The sequence below is a fragment of the Eumetopias jubatus genome, unplaced genomic scaffold, assembly GCF_037043125.1.
Source record: "Eumetopias jubatus isolate StellerSeaLion01/CBP00866 unplaced genomic scaffold, mEumJub1_p1.0 scaffold_11, whole genome shotgun sequence".
Classification (NCBI taxonomy): domain Eukaryota; kingdom Metazoa; phylum Chordata; class Mammalia; order Carnivora; family Otariidae; genus Eumetopias; species Eumetopias jubatus.
Genome location: NW_028274817.1, coordinates 93,856,461 through 93,874,182, shown reverse-complemented (window position 1 = coordinate 93,874,182; position 17,722 = coordinate 93,856,461). Strand labels below are relative to the sequence as shown.

Here is a 17,722-nt window from a genome sequence, read left to right as displayed (position 1 = left end):
GATAATTGAAATTGAAGAGGCCAGGTTCTAGAACACACTGGGTTTTTCTAGAATGAATAATTTTGTTTTGTTCTATTCTGGCTTCCCAGATAGCCTGCCCCAAGCCAGGGTTTGGTGGCTCTGCTCTGTCACCTGGTATCTATTGTGAAATGGTACTGTCATTTGGTTTACTTTCTAGTATCTCTCACTGGCCTGTGAACTCCAGGAGGTCAGGAATCTATCATGTTAGAGCCAAGAGCATGGCAGAAAACGCTACATATATATATATGTACACACACACACTTGATTCTGCTGTAATCCAGTGTTTTTCTCCAACTGTTGGTCTTGATCCATTAGTGGGTCAGAAAATCAATTTAGTGGGTCACGATTATCATTCTTAAAGGAATGTACTATAAAAAAGATCTGAGAGCATACCAAGTGGTTAGAGTAAGCACCACTTCATGAAACGTCTACGTCTGTCACACTATACTTGTGGTACGGCGTCACAATGTCAATTGTATTTCTGGAGCTCAGGGAAAAAGTCTTGTTAGAGCACTCGTTAATGGCTCCCTCCGCACCCCCTTTCTCTAAGTTGTTTCCCCCCTTCCTCTTTTACCCCACGCCCTCTAGTCACCCACTCTTTACTGCATTCAATACTTAACTGGGTCCTGGGGACCTCGAGGGAGGTACTTTGGGGAAGTTTATAGGGAGGTAAAAACTACCCCCACGTTCGAGAAACTCATCGGAAGCTTATTTTAAAAGAGAAGAAAACACAAGCACCCCCTTCCCCGTGTTTCCCCCCGCCTTCCTTTCCGCTCCTCTCCAGCTTTCGCGGAGGCGCGGCCCGAGCTCCAGACCCAGTCCGCTGCCGCCGCCCGGGCCTTTCCCCCGACGGGGCGGCCCGGAGGCGGGACCTGGCCGCCCGCCCGCCCGCGGACCCTCCCTCCCGGCCCGCCACCACCCCCGCGGACGCGACTCACCGGGCACCACCTCCTCGGGTTCCTCCATGCCGAGGGCGGTGCGGGGAGCCTGCGCCTGAACTGGAAAGGTGGCAGGGGCGATTCGGTGGGGCCTATGGCAGCGCCTCAGTCCCGACGCGGGCCGCGGAAGCCCCCCAGGCCCCCATAGCGACACCCCGGACATCGGCTACTACCGCGTCCCCGGAAGTCAACAAACAGCCGCTAGGGGCAACGGAGGCGGAACGTTCGGGCGCGAGGCGGGGCTGGCGCCAGGGGAGGGGAGCGGAGGGCTGGGCGGCCGGCACGGCGCAGGCGCAGGCGCAGACGCAGCAGGCGGGGCGGTAGAGGCCGTGCGCCCTCTGGTGGCCGGGAGGGGAGGGGCGCCCCGCCCCGCAGTGATGCTTCTGAGCCCGCGCGCTGATGTTGGCGGTTTATCTAGGCCCCGCAGGGGACCCGGTAAGCATAGTGACAGTCGTCACAAATATCACATGCTCTGTCACTCAGGCTGTGTGACACAGGCAAACGTCGACACATAACTGTAATAATACTAGTAATAAGTGACCGTCTCTAACTAAATGAAATAGGGACTCTGTTAAACATCCAAAACGCATTTGTATTCCCAGCGTGTAACCCGAGACCTTCCAAATACTAGATGCTCATTAAATCTTTAACGAATGAATGAGTCTTACCTCAGTCCTGTAAGGTGGTTCATGTTGCTCCCTCATGGATGTGTTGATTATACAGTGGAGGAGAGCTGGGGTCTAGTTTAGCCAGCCCAACCTGTCGACAGCTTTGAATGTCTCCCTCTGTCCTCCCCCAGAAGGCTGAGGTGTGCCATCCGCTACTGACAGGAAATGCACAAAGAGATTCACCAACAGCAGAACACCATTGCTTTAGGATTCGTCCAGAGAGATTTTTCTACAAACTTTAGTTTCCCATACACCATAAAACAAAGAGGCAAAAAGCCAACTTCCAGGATGAGGAAATGTAGATACATGTGGTAGTTGTGGGCACGAGCTCTGGAATCAAAGCTGGATTCAAGGACCTTGTGTGTAGGAGAGCATGTTATTGACTTTCTCAGGGAGTTTGATTAAACCTGGAAGGAGAGATTAAATGAGGCAATACACAAATAATCATTTACTTACAAAGCAAAGTGGGGGGTACAAAGAAAGTGTTTAATGGAGAGCACTGACATGGTGTGACATGTTAAGAAATGCTTATCTGAAGAAACATCATTAAATCTAAGAACTGAAGCAGGAGAAGCTGGGAGAGGTGACAGAGCTCTGGGCAGAAAGTAAGTCGTGGGCAAAGGCTCATAAAGAACAGAGCTCTTTCCAGGAGCTCAAAGAGGTAACACCAGCTCATGGCAAAGTGGCAGGGTTGTGGGCCTGTTAAGGATCTGAGATTTCACCCTAAGGACAATGCGAAGCCATTGAGGGGTTTTAGGCAGTGGAGTGACAGGATCAGCTATGTGTATTTCCCGGCTGATTTGTGGGGAATAATTGGAGCAAGGAGGAGGGTTCAGGGGCTATTGCAGATATACCAACAACCAGTCACTGTGGCTTAGAATATGGTGTATTGGCAGATCTGGAGAAGGCCGACTTGAAAATGTCTTAGGAGGTAGAATCAATAAGAAATGGTATCTGACTATTGACTCTTAGGCAGTGCAGGACTACCAAATAGCTCTTAGAACAACAGCAAAGAAGGGCCCTAAATTATTTTGGGAAAAATAAGATATTCTTCGTGAAAGCATCATAATAGTCACTATGGGAAAGTAAGAATTTTTAAAGACTTCCTTTAGTTATGCTATGTTTAGGTTTTTTTTAAAGATTTTATTTATTTATTTGAGACAGACAGGGAGCTAGAGAGTAGGAACAGGGGAGGAGGGGGGAGGGAGAAGCAGCCTCCCCACTGAGGAGGGAGAAGCAGCCTCCCCACTGAGCAGGGAGCCCAATGTGGGGTTCGATCCCAGGACCCCGGGATCATGACCTTAGCCGAAGGCAGACGCTTAACCAACTGAGCCACCCAGGCGCCCCAAGTTTTTTTTTTTTTTTTTTTAATTTCAGAAAGAGAAAGCACATTTTGCTGCTGAGTGTTCCAGAAGGTATTGATGCAGTTCTACTCCCGGGTTTCCAACATAAGCAAATAGGGGAAGGGTGGTGCCATTCACTAAGATGGGGAACACCGAGGAAAGAGAAGGAAGGGTGGAGTTGGGTAGGCGGGGTGGAGAGTACATTACAGTTCAGCTTTGAGCACACTAAGGCATCAAAGTGGAGATGCTGAGCTGAGCAGCCAGTTGGCAAGTAGGAGCCCCAGATGGAGAGACATATTTGGGGGTGCCTGGGTCTAGGTAGCCTCGGGAAAGACTTCTAGGTGAAAGATTGGAAAGGGACTATAGAATGAAAAGGAAAGAGAGGCTAGGGTGAGTCATGCTGAAGGCCAACATTAAATGGCCCAACAAGAGATGATGAAGCTCGAAAGCAGAGAGGAGCCACAGAGAGAGAGCCGACAGAATAGGGTTTCAACAGGAGGGTGTGGTCAGTTGTGTCACGTGATGCTGAGAAATGAAGTAAGGTGGAAACTGCCCCCTGAATTTCTTAATGCATATCATTAGTGCTGAAAAAAGGTGTTTGGTAGAGTGATGGAGGAAGAAAGAATACTGGAGTAGAGAGTGGGAAAAGATGAGAGAAACAAGTGAGGGTGAACCCTTTGGACACCCAGGAGACTGAAATGGGATAGGAGAGGACAGGAGATAGTATTTGGAGGGGGAAAAGAGGTGGATGGAGGGCTTCTCTTAAGTTTGGAGAGACTTGAGAATGGTGAGGGGCAAAGCAAATAGGAGAGAAAACACAGATTCAGGAGAGTGAAGCAATAACCAATACTATAAGGGAGGAAGAGATGGTATCCAGATCGCCTGTGGAGGGACTAGTCTTAGCTAGAAGGGAAGACACTACTTTTAGCATAACAAGAGGAAAAGACGAAAACCTCCTTGCACAATACATAAGAGGGGGGAGGGAGAAGCAGCCTCTGTGAGAGAAAGAGAGAAAGAGAGAGTATACATATATGTATAAATACATATACATAAGATGGTATCTACATAAAATTGATATATATGATACAGATACATATCGCATATGTCATATAATATATAATACTATTGTCTTTCCCGGAAGGTGAGGTACTAGATCATGCACATGGAACTTACGGTGTGGTGCCTGGGCTCTCATGAATAAGGCAGAGTCAGCTAGGCTTACTGTACCCACATAACCCAGGCTATGCTACATTGCAAGCAACACTCAAATCTCAGTGGCTTAACACAAACAAAAGTGTTTTTTCCTTCACTCATGCTACATGTCCAACATGGGTCAGTGGCGGGGGGGGATCTGCTTTACCTGATCACTCAGGGGCTGGGACCACTGATGGAGGTTCAGCGATCTTGTAGCTGCACCATTTGTGACTCCTAAACCTCTTTGCTTGCCGTAGCAGGTCTAGAGAGAGAGGAAGCAGGAAATGAAATGTTTCAGGCCAGAGGTAACACGTTTCTGCTTCTTACCACCCCTTGGCCAGATCCAGTGTTCTATGCCCCTGGATACTACGGGCAGGCGGGGAAAGGGGAGAGCATCCGTGACGTTCAGGAAGGAGTACATATCTCCACCACACCCCCATAGCCAGATGGTCTTAACCTGTGGAGTCACTTCCCTCATGCTGGAGAAAGCAGGAAGTTCTAAGGTATAATTTCATGACTCTCAGCTGCAGTCCTGTGCTTTCACCGCGTGTGCTCCCCTTCCTAGCTGGCCAACCTCAGAAAATCATGTTGATATAGAGGAGTCATCACATGTCTGATGACATGCACAACTCTGGGCAGTTTCCCCTATTAATTCTAGTTGTTATTCATTTCTGGAGCATTCTGTGTCAACTTAAAAATAGAGGCATGTACAAACAAGGAAGACATTTGATGGCTTATGCTTCCTGGCTGAACTAGTTCCTTTCTTGGCAGCATTCAACAAAACCTCCAAGGCTTGCAGTTTGAATTGCATTACAATGCAGTTGCCAACACTGTTTCTTTCTTGGGAATCAGAAAAACAGGTGTATCTCCACTTTGAAAACGCCACTACAAAATCCCATAAACATCCAGACTTACAAATCAGATTCTTTTTTTAATATATATTTAAGATTTATTTATCTGAAAGAGAGCACATGTGCACATTGGGGGGCAGGCGGAGGCAGAGGGAGAGAGAATCTTAAGCAGACTCTGTGCTGAGCGTGGAGCCTGATGCGGGGCTCAATCTCATGACCCTGAGATCAATAAATCAGATTCTAATAGCTTCTTTGATTTCTGAAATTTTGTGGTACAACTCCAGGATATATGAACTGAGGACATACAGGTCCAAAGCCAAGGAATTTCATTTATAAAAAAGCAGCAGAAAGCAGGTGGGGACTACTATGCTATTACCCCAGGGAAGAAAATTTGCACTTTCTTAATCACTTAATCCAGTATTTAAAAAAATCTTTAATGCACATAAAAATCATCTAGTGGTCTTGTTAAAATTCAGATTCTGATTTAGCAGATCTCGGGTGGGCCCTAAGAATCTGCATTTTTAACAAATTCCCAGCTGATGCTGATGCTCCTGGTCCATGGATCACACTTTATGTAGCAAGAGTTTAACTCACAGAAAAGCCTAAAAAGTACTTTATTGAAGCAATAAACAAACAGGCTGGTAAATGTGACTATAGAGAATTTGTTGGATAAAGGATCTGTATTCAGAATACGTATAGAATACTAATGAGTCAATAAAAAAAAGACAAAAATATAAGAAATACAAAATAATCAAAGGATATTGCATTCACAGAGATAAAAATCCAAATGGCCAATAAACATATAAAACGATATTTAATCTCATTGGAAATAACAAAAATGCAAAATAAGGAATCATGAGATAATGTTTTATACTCATATTATTGGCAAAAATAATAACATTATTGACTTTAAGTGTGTTTGAGTATTTAGGAATACAGGAAGCTTGCTAGTGAGAATGCAAATTATTACAATCCCATTATTTAAATAATTTGCCAAAACAAAATAAAGCTGAACAGGTAACTGTGCCCAAAGAGTCATACATGAAGTTGTTCACAGCAGCGTTGTTTATCCTAGAAAAAAGTGGAAATAACCTACATGTCCATCAGTAGAGGAATGGAAGGACTGTTTATTCACACAGGAATGAATATTGTATAGCAGTTGTAACAAATGAACCAATTCTACATGTATGGACATGAAGAATTCTCAAAAAAATTTAATGTTGAGAAAAATAAAATTACAAAGTGATAGGCACTATATGAAGCTATTTTATTGAAAATAATTTAAACATGAAAAACAGAACATTTGTAGGGGTCCCTGGGTGGCTCAGTCCGTTAAGCATCTGCCTTTGGCTCAGGTCATGATCCCAGGGTCCTGGGATCGAGTCCCACATCGGGCTCCCTGCTGAGTGAGGAGCCTGCTTCTCCCTTTCCCTCTGCCGCTCCCCCTGCTTGTGCTCTCTCTCGCACTCTCTCTTTCTCTCAAATACATAAAATCTTAAAAAAATAAGAAAACAATTTTTTCTTTTTAAGTCAACTTGATTGGACATAACCGAAATAAAATAAACGCACCCATTTAAGTGTATACTTTGATGAGCTTTGGCAGAGGTTTATACCATTACACCATGTGACCATCACCCAAAGCCAGGTAAACATTTCCCCCTCTCCCTCCCATTCCCCTCTCCTAGAAAAAAAAAAAACCCATTCTGATTTTTCACCAGTCATAGCTTAGTATTGTCTTTTGTATAATTTCATGTCTAGTTTCTTTTACTCAGCATAGTGTTTTTGAAATGATTTCACATTGTTGTGTTTATCAGTAATTTGTTCCTTTTTATGGATATACCTTAATTTATTTATCCATTTACCTGTTGATGGACCTTTAGGTCCTTTCCAGTTTAGGGCACTCATAAAGCTGCTATGGCTATTCATGGGTTTGTGTGTGTGTGTGTGTGTGTGTGTGTGTGTGTGTGTGTGTGTGTGTGTGGACAAATGCTCAAACTTCTTTTGAGTAGATACTTAGTGTTTGTTTTCAGTTTTATGTATTGTGAATATTTTCTCCCAGCCTATGGCTTGCTTTTTCCAGAACTTAAAGAAGAGAAAAGGAAAAAATAAATAAAAAGAACCCAACCAAAAAAAAAATCAATGCAGAAAAAATAGGGAATATGTACAAAAAAAATTAAACTTTAAACATTTGAAAAGACAATGAACTCTACTCTTAAAAGTGCAAATAAAACCATAAAACTTATATTTATTTTTCCTACTAAACTGGCAAAGATTAAAAGGATTGCCAGGATATGGTTAGTAGGAAAATAAGCACATTTATTCACAGTTTTTAGAAATTCAGAAAAAAATATGATCTTTTCAGAAGGTCATTTGGCAATATAAATTATATTTTTTTAAAAAAGGTATATCATTGTTACTCATTGTAACCATTTCTATAGATAAGTTCTTTCAGAACTTTTTCCTACAGAAATATAGAAATTTACACCAAGAATATGGGCAAGGATGTTACTGTAGCATTGTTTGTTACAGTGAAAAAGAAAAATAAAGACAACTAAATGACTTCACTAAGCTACTGAATGAATACATTATTGGGCTTCCATACAAGGGGATACTATATAATCACAAAAATCAATATAATAGTTTTATGTGAACCTAAATGGAAAAAATATCTAAGATCAAATTTTAAGTGATCAAAACACATTGTAAAATAATATGCAGAGTATTTTCCCATTTCATAAAAAGTAAATTAACATATATGCATATATGGATAGGTGTGATAAACACATAGGTAAAAATCTGGAGCAACATTTACTACACTGTTTAATAGTAGTTCCCTCTAGGGTGTGGAATTAAGAGTCCTTCTAATTTCTAAGTCATACATATCTGTATGGGTTTAATTTTTTTACAGTTAACACAATTTGCTTTTTCAATCAAAACAAAAGGGTTCAAAATGAAAAATAAGAAATCAAACAACTAATAGAAGTTGTCAATCATAAAGAGCTAACATTTCATGAGCATTTACTATGTGGCAGGCACAGTTCTAAGTACTTTACGTACATTAACTTAGTGAATTCTCGCATAACTCTCTGGGGTATATTTTATTGAGTCTCCTCGTTTTACAGATAAAGACATTGAGGTACAGAGAGGTTAAGTAACTTGCTCTAGGTCAAATAGTAAGAGATGGAGCCAAGATTTGAACCCATATCTGTCTGGCTACAGAACCCTAGTTCTCAGGACCATGCTATCTGCCTATTGAGGAAAAATGAAAATATGTCAGGAAGGAAAAAATATATTATAAGATCTTAGTTCATACCAATCCTGAACAAACTGGCCATCTAGTGATAATTATACAAGTTTTGACCGTATAAAGTAGTAATGATTGTGTCTCTTTACTGGTTTTATTGTATACCACATACCTGATTGAGGCCTTTTACCTACATCATCTCTTTAAATATATGTTCAGAAAGATCTAGCTTCAAAATAATCTGCAAGATTAGGATGATACCCTCTAGTTCCATCCATGTTGTCACAAATGGCCAAATCTCATCATTTTTATGGCTGCATAATATTCCTGTGTGTGTGTGTGTGTGTGTGTGTGTGTGTGTGTGTGTGTGTGTGGTATCTTCTTTATCCATTCAACTATCGATGAACACTTAGGTTGCTTCCATATCTTGGCTATTGTAAATAATGCTGCAATAAACACAGGGATGTATATATCTTTTTGAATAGTGTTTTCATGTTCTTTGGGTAAATACCCAGTAGTGAAATTATTGGATCATATTTTTAATTTTCAGACTAAGAGAGACAAGTACCATATGATTTCACTCATATATGGAATCTAAAAAACAGGACAAATGAATAAACAAACAATAAAGCAGAATCAGACCTATAAATACAGAGAACAGACTAATGGTTGCCAGAGGGACAGGTTATAGGGGGATGAGCAAAATGCATGAAAGGGAGTGGGAGGTACAAGCTTCCAGTCATGGAATGAATAAGTCATGGGAATAAAAGGCACAGCATAGGGAATACAGTCAATGGTATTGTAACAGCGACGTAATGGGACAGATGGGAGCTACACTCGTGGTGAGCATGGCATAATGTATAAACTTGTCAAATCCACCTGAAACTAATGTAACTTGTATGTCAACTATGCTCAAATAAAAGAATATATATATTATAGAGAATAAAATAAAAGAATATATATGTGTCTGTGTATATATATATATATATATAATACCTGCAAGCTCATTATGTCTCATTACCTCCACTATCACCTCCCAGTCCCAAAACACCATCACCTGGACCATTGCCATCACTTCTTAATTGGTGTCCCTGCTTCCATCTTAACAGTCAGAAGGATTCTTTTTTTTTTTTTTAAGATTTTATTTATTTGACAGAGAGAGACAGCGAGAGAGGGAACACAAGCAGGGAGAGTGGGAGAGGGAGAGGGAGAAGCAGGCCCCCTGTGGAGCAGGGAGCCCGATGCGGGGCTCGATCCCAGGACCCTGGGATCATGACCTGAGCCGAAGGCAGACGCTTAATGACTGAGCCACCCAGGCGCCCCTCAGAAGGATTCTTTTAAGAGCATGACATGCCTTCCTCTTTCTCAAGACCCTCTAATGGCTTCCCTGCTCACTGAAAATAAAAGCCATAGTAACAGTAATCTACATCATCTGGCTCTCCACCCCACTGAGCTCATCTCCCACTCTGAAACTGCAGCAAGGAATTTTTAAATCACTTTACAGATGTTAATGATCTGTAAGTGATTCTATTAGCAAATACTGAACCAGGAATCAAACTTAGTTTTATTCGACACTGATGATTAGACCCCCTATATTACACCATGCTCTAATAAAATGGTTAATTTTTTTGCAGTGAAATGACCATTACTTTTGCTAGACATAAAAGACATCCAAATGAGACATTTCCCCTTCTTCGGGAGGTCACTTAGTCTAGCACCACTGAAATTGTTGAGAACGTGCTTTGACCATCTCGGAAGAAACTCCAGAGCTTGAGGTATGTTTCTGTAAAAAGCTACAGAAATGTAAGTCCTTAATCTTTGCATTTGTATTAGATTTTAGAAAATAGATTTGTTTTGAAAAATAACTTGAAACTTCAGTTGATGTAAAGTATAAAAAAAATTTCAAGAAGAAAAATATCCTTTGGGGCAATAAATAAAGGGTGACTATTAGGAAATGGGTCTGATGATCTCAGGGGGCTCACAGACTAACTCAGGAGCGAGGTACCAAAGAAGAGCTATAAGGGAAATACCGCAGTAGTTTTATGACAAGGTACTTTCCTGGATGATGACTTTGAAGGATCATGTAATGTGATAATGGCTTATATTATTATATTCTTATTTTGCCAGATATTGGTCTAAGCACTCTATGTATTAATTATTAAATCCGCATATTGTATAAGAGAAAACTGAGGTACAGAGGAGTTAAGTTATCCAGTGTCTCTCAGCTAAAACGTGGTAGCTGAGGTTTGAACACATGCAGCCTGGTTCCAGAACCTATGCTCCCAACAACTACACTATACTGCCTTTTGAAAGAGCACAGAGCAGGGGTCTTCAAATTTTTTGGATCACACATCACTTATAACCAACAAAAAGTCAGATGATATAAGAGCTCATTGATGTGGCCCATGCAAATCGGTTTTCCTGGTCTATACCTACTACTTGAGACTATCAGCTGGTGTAGAGAATCAGTGAGTAGTTTGAGGGATGAGGCTCAGAAAAAATAAAGACAAAGATCAAGGAAAATACCCAGTAGAAGCAATACACTTGCATTTACATATTTGTCTGGATGTACTACTGTATGAATATATTACGTATATTATAAAACATGCACACAAAGATTTCAGATAATCTGATAAAAATTAAAATAACTAAAAGTTCTAACATTGGCTTCGCTCCACCAAAACGGATTGTCTTGAGGATCTCCTGGGGGATACGTGCCTCAATTTCAAAAATAGGCTTTGAATAGCATGGCTCTGAGTTGTGGCTTTACCACTTGTTATGTGAGTAATCTGGGAAAGTTGCTTACTCTTTGCCTCTGATTCTTCACCTGTTAAATCAGGAGAATACTAATTTGCAAGACTGTATGGTTTAAATGAGATTATAGGTACAAAATCTGTGAGGCCTGGCTTTCAGCAGGCTCTTCACATGTTGTTTATTTTCTTCCATAACTTTAATTCCCAGTTTTTGTTTCACGGTCCGTGTTTGTAGAACTTCATTACTTAGTACATACTCTAATAATGAAGCTGGAGGCAGCCCTGCAGTTAGGCTTGGTGCATCTAGATGGAGCTAGATTAATAGCTTTTTCATGCTGCGTTGTTCCAAACATGGTGCAGCTGTGTCTCTCTGACAGTGAAGAAAACTGTAGAGGAGACATGTGGAAGAACCTATGTGCATTTTCCTTTGTGTAAAACACCACAGGACTTGGGAGAGAGGGAGGGAGGACTTAATGACTGTCCAGACACTTAAAAATGAATGGCCTAACTATTCAGCAATTGTATGTCTATGAACAGAAGCTTCCTTTTACAATCAACTATTAGCCATTGCCCTTTATGATTAGGGGTCAGGTTTGAAGACTCTAAGTGGATTTTGAGCTATTTTTATCTATGCCTTTCCATGGGTGACTTTTTCCTAACAGAGTCCCTTGGCTATATTCAGTCTCATTTATTACCATTCACTGAAAATTTCACCCTTGACCCCAACTCTGGGCTTTTGCTCCTTCTTTTATCCTCCTGTCAGAATGCTAAGTCTGTTGGGTTTCTTTGGCACAAAGTTAACCGGAAAATGAAGGCATATCAGTCAGGTTTCTGACAAACAGATGACACCCTCTTATTAGGATAATTGGAGAAGGGTTTATTTACAAAGGAACTCATTTCAAAGTGTTGGGAGGGGGTTGGGGCAACCACAAGGCACAGTGCAAGGACCCAGGGCTGACAGCTTTGGCCCCAAAAGACGAAGAGATGGTGAGCTTATTAGAACTTGGAAGGAGAGAGAGTTGTGTAGAGTAGGCCACCTTGGGAGGAACAGTGAATTTCTGTTGAGGAACAGCCAACCCAAGGTGACCTCATGAGAAACCAGAAGGATAAATCTTTTGACTTTACTCTACTCCCTCCCTCTATTCTCCAGCTCAACCAGAAGCTAGAAGAAAAGGGAGCTCATTGATGTAGCCCATGCATATCAACTTTCCTGGTTGATATCTAGCACTTGAGGTTATCAACTAATGCAGAGAATCCAGGGAAGACTGGAGAATGGAGCTTGAAAAACAAAAGGGGGCATAGATCAAGGAAAGCTACCCAGCAGGAGGAATCTGGCTAGGACACCACTGCTAGACAAAGCCACTGCTTTCACCATGCTTCTAATCTCATTGTCCCTTCGTTTTTTGGCCACATCCTTGAGAGCAAAGTCCTGGGTGGAAGCATCCAATTGGCTGGGGCTAGTTCACCTACTAGTTCACCTTCTTTGCCAAGGGGAGAGAAGACGGGGAATATTGCTTCCTTTGGCTTCCTTGATGGGAATTGGGCTGCTGCTTTCTTTCAAAACTCACACATTTGGGGATTTCTAGAAATTTGGAAAGAGCTCAACAACAAGACAATTCTTTCTCCTCTTTAAAAAAAAGACAAATCTCCATTAACAAATGACCTCCTAGATATCCTTTATTAATCTGCAACAGTAAGGCTATCAGCAAGAGTACAGAGATTTGGTTTTTATTTCTAGTTCTCTGCTTGTTCTCTCTCTCTCTCTCTCTCTCTCTTTCTCATTTCCTTCCTTCCCCCATTTCCCAACCTTAGGAAGTTCCCTTTATGTCTCTAGATCCTTACATAAGAGAGTGGGAATAAGATTTTTAAGTCTAATTCGGGGTTCAAATGCTGGGCAGCCAAAAAAAAAATATATATATATATTAGCCCACCCAATAAAATGCCCTAATCAGTGTTTTCCTGATAGAACACCTAAACGTCTTGGGTTGTTAATACCTAAACTTCATTGAACATATATTTCTCTCAATACAATGTTGGTGTTTTTCAGCTGCTATTCATATAGGAAACACTTGTCTCCAGTCTTTAATCTTGTCCCTTCCGTGTCTCTAATCATCTGGCCAAACTATTAACAACTGCTTGTGAATTCCTATAGATCCATGCCTCGGGGCTTCTCTCCCTCCAGGTTAAATGCCAGTCAAGGTACTCGAAGTTTTGCCCACTAGGAGCATTTCCCTTCGTTACTCCTTGGACTCAGTATAGCTACCCAATCTACAGTGAATCTTGAACTGTTGGATCCAGACCAACCCAAAATTACATCTCTCATCCTTGATCAAGCCAACCTTTTACTCTATTCTCATACACCCTTTCAGAGTTTTTTCAGTATAAACTAGAAATCCAGGAGTTCTTTGCCCTCCTTAGCTTCTGACTTTATCCTTGCCATGCCCCTCCCAGAATTATGATGAGATCTGACAATCTTGGGAATTGGTGGGGGAGGTTGAGGAGAACTGCCTTCATCTTACAAGGTAACTCCCTTCAGTAAAAATGCATCTTCAATCAAGGGAAGAACAGGGTCATTAGACAAGGTAGGAGAGATTTCTTGAGCTGGCAAGGGAGAGTCAATGAGAATGAAGGGTTCTTTAAATCCTCTCGTATATTTCCATGTGAATTTTCTAGCTTTCCGTCTAACCCAGATAATGCCACAATATGCACCGCTGAAACCAGGGCTGTGAATACCACTGATACTGTAATTCATCAGCACACAGGATCAAACCAAAGTCTGAGTTTATCTTTGACCACCTCAGATCTGCTGAGGCAGATGACTTTTTTCACCATTAAGAAGCAGCCACCTTATTGGCTATCACTGATCTCCTCATACCCTTCACATGCTTCTCCTTAAATTGTGCTCTCAACCAGCACTCCAGGTGACCATAAGCAATTGTTTAATTGGCTGTTTTGCCACTGTATTTCTAAGGGGAGGTTTTAATGTCAGTCAACCAACCCTGATTTTATCACTTTTCCCCAAGGGTCAGTTGCCTGCAGCTCACTTTGTGGTACCAATTTCTGAATCGGCCAGAGTTCTTGCAGGGGAGTGGAGAAGAGGATTAGTAGGAAATCATCAGGGAACCCATAGAATTAACAGAGGGCCTGTCTGGAGAGGCATAGCTTGGGCAAAGTGGGGAGACTAGGGAGGCAAGGCAGCCAGAGATTGGGGGAGGATGTTGCTGCTGACTTCGCTGTAGTCCACAGCCACCACTGGGCCTAGTCACCATGGCAAGAGGGTATTAGCCACTGGACACAGCCAGAAATGCTGGTAGATTATAGCATTATAAATCTCATCTCCCTGGCTTTTTCTTTTGGTCCTTCAAGGTTCAAAGCCCCAGGTGGGAATGTCTGCTGGATTGATTATGTGTGCATGACCTGGCTTTTCAGGGGGTGGAGGGAGGGAGGGAAGAGTTTTACGCTAAGACTCTACACTAAGATTCGCACAACGAGAACTAGAGGGGGTTTCAAATGCTGGGCAGAGAAGACCCCTCCTTTTCTGTCAATCAGTAAAGGAAAGAGCTTTCCCTAACAGTCAAGAAGCCACTTTCTATTTCTTGCTCTCTCACTTGCTTTTTCTCTCTTTCTCCCTCCTTTACCTGACTTTGAGTAAGTCACTGTATTTCCCTGGTCCTCTGGAGAAGAGAGTTGAATTAAGATATTCAGGGTCCATCTATGTCTAACATTCCATGATCTCAGAACTCTCAAGAATCTAGTAAGGAAGATACTTTCCTTACATTAAACATTTAATAAATGCATAGCCTAAAATCTTTTCTTTTTTCTAATGAGTAGTTCTAAACAGTCAGTTTGACCCAGTTTCTCATTGTCTATGAAACTTCTACATATATCAGCAAGTCATAGTATTTGTGGAATTCCTCCTATGACATTAGATATTGAAGCATTCTAACGGTACTTGCCTTTTGACATTTCATGTTGATTTTAATAGCTTCCCCAGTATCCCCCATCCAAGTCAAGAGGTGTGTAAAAATCAAGGTGAACCTTAGGGAGAACAGTGATAAAGCAAGTTAATATTCCAGGAGGCCTTAGGGTCTTATCAAGGTTGATACATCAGCTTTACTTTAAATCTCTTATCTATCTAATTATTTCACCACTTTGATTAAATGAAGCTAAAATTGGTATTGATGAAAAGAGAAAGCACAAAGAGGCAGATAAGCAAATAATTGAACGTAAATAACTTTTAATTATACTTGCTTAATAGAGTTAAGGAAGAGTGTCAGGTGCCAATATTTGTTAAATGAAAGGGTAGAGTCGGGATGAAAAAGAAAAAAATAGCACAGAACGTTCTGAAAATTGTGATCAATTTCAAAATTGTTAAACACTTTTATATGAGTTGGGTTCCAAAACAACCCTGAATCCTGGGTGGTGAATCTATCCAGAGCCTCTAATGGAAACCCAAATCTTTGGATCCTTCACCATGTCTCAGCCATTTGTAGAATCATACTGAAGTTCCTAGCCTTCCCCAAACACAAAGAAATAGGTGGCCTTCCAGGTATGGCAGTTATACCTAGCAAGTTCAAAATGTTGTCCCATTTGCAATTACAATAGGAAAACGAGCAAATAGCTTTCACTTTAAGTTTATCAAACAGTTTCTTCTAAACTCAATAATGCATTTACTCTTTGCCCCCTACCTAACCTAAGGTTGCCTGGATTATTTATCCTCCGTGTCTAGTGTCCTGATGTTAGGACGCATGGTGCACAAAAACACCTGCAAGTGGGCACCTGGGGGGCTCAGCCGGTGAAGGGTCTGCCTTCAGCTCAGGTCCTGATCCCGGGGTCCTGGGATGGAGCCCCACATCGGGCTCCCTGCTTGAAGGGGAGTCTGCTTCTCTCTCTCCCACTCCCCCCTGCTCACTCTGTCTCTCAAATAAATAAAAGAAAATAAATAAAAGAAAATAAAACACCTGGTAGTGATATAAACTAACTCATATAAGAATTGAGATGTGAATGGCACATTCCTTGCAGAAAAAGAGCTTGTAGGTGGGGGAAGAATCAGTCATATCATTGGAAACTGAAGGTGATCATGATGTGTTATTCTCTTTGCAAAATGTATTGCTGATGTCTCCAGACTTTTTGTGTTCAATTGATTAGGGCCACCTACTTTGGAAAATCGACTGGACTGTTTTCATGTCCCTCATTGCTTTGCACAAACAGGCAATAATTATAAATTTTAAATGGCAAAAAGAGTAGTGGCCAGGATAGCAAAAAGATTTTATGATCTGTTTTTATTACACTGTTTCATTATACTGGAAAGCAACACTGGCTGTTGGCATTTACAGAGTCCTTTGTATTTTCAAAGCACTTAATCATTAATTACTTCATCTTATTTCCCTCTCAAATGGGATAGGTTGGTTAGCATGGTAGGGTTACAGAAGGAAAATACTATGAGGCAGTAAAAGATTCAAAACACGAAAAGTTAGTTGAAGTGCTGAGGGAGAACAAAGTCCCTGGTTTTCCCAACATTGAGGGGGAAAAGGAAAAGAGAGAAGAAAACACATCATAGGTCCTCACTGAGAAACACTGGTTTTATTTCTTTCTTATTTTTGATTAATTTAGAGGACAATGGTGGAAAAAAAAAAGTAGGGCGCACCTCTCTTTTATTTCTAGGAAAGTGACTATAATAAACCAACAACCGGGATAGGGGGTGGGGGCTCTCACCACATGTTCTGATGCCAGTAACTACTAAAAGCTAACATTTACTGAACACGGAGCTAGGTAGACTACCGCAGTACGATATACAGTAGCATGTGCAGTAGAGTACTACTACAGTACTCTGTATCCATCAATCACAGTTCGTCTTCACAACAAAGTCATGAGATAGTACCACCAGTTAACAGAGGACAAAACAGGTTTAGAGATGAAGAATTTTCTCGTAATAAATAGATCTTCAACTGTAATTGCCTGACTCTGAAATCTCTGGATTAATTCTCTTTGTACGGCTTCCCAGATGATTTGCTTATTTCTTAATGGTAATACACTGAGGAACTATAGAGGATGACCTGGGAATCCAGGAACTCCTTGGTTCTTTGTAAGAAAGGATGTTGAATTCCAGTTGAAGAATTCTGAAGGATGGAATCAGTCATGGTGAGTGCCTAATCCCCATGACCCAGACTCCAAATAGTCAACAAAGCTCCAGGAAAAGGGCTTGTTTCTCTCTCACTTTAGAAACAAGATTCTCATAGTTTATCGTCTGGACCCTGGTTAGGTCCCATCTTTATAGGCCACAAAATGTTACCAGTAGAGCAGCCTTAAAAGAAGGCTGTGTTTAGCTAGTCACTTAAGGTGAGAGCAGAGCTTAGACGATATGGTCAAATAAAACAATTACTTAGAAGATATGGTCAAATAAAACAATCTTGAACAGATAAAGAGGACTTTGCAGGTAGTGTCTGAAGAGAGGGACCAACCACAAAGAGGATTGTAGCTTTCATCAAGAGCCAGAACAGGGTGGGGAAGGCATTCACCAGTGATTTTTGAGGACATCCAGGAAATGTGTCCTGGGCTCAAGGTGAGAATATTGCCATGGATATTACTTTTGGGACAGTGCTTCTAGACCAAGTGCTGGGCAGCAGGAAGCAATGCCAATAGCCTCACAGGGCCCCCACATCACTCAAATTCTAGAAATATCTGGCCGTCCTAGGGAGCATCAGGTGTAA

General features: G+C 41.5%; 1 protein-coding gene across 5 annotated transcripts in view; it reads right to left on the bottom strand.

Moving 5' to 3' along the window:
• Positions 1-1,194, bottom strand: part of RPGR (retinitis pigmentosa GTPase regulator) — a 53,270-nt gene extending 52,076 nt beyond the window's left edge. For 3 of the 5 annotated variants that reach the window (XM_088028830.1, XM_088028831.1, XM_088028832.1), the window contains exon 1: positions 960-1,194. In XM_088028830.1, coding sequence (XP_087884956.1) covers positions 960-1,122 — 163 coding nt within the window. In that variant the 5' untranslated portion in view covers positions 1,123-1,194. The remainder of the gene's footprint in view (positions 1-959) is intronic. The other 2 variants (XM_028113501.2, XM_028113500.2) reach the window with 2 other exon arrangements.
• Between the last annotated feature and the right edge of the window lie 16,528 nt (positions 1,195-17,722).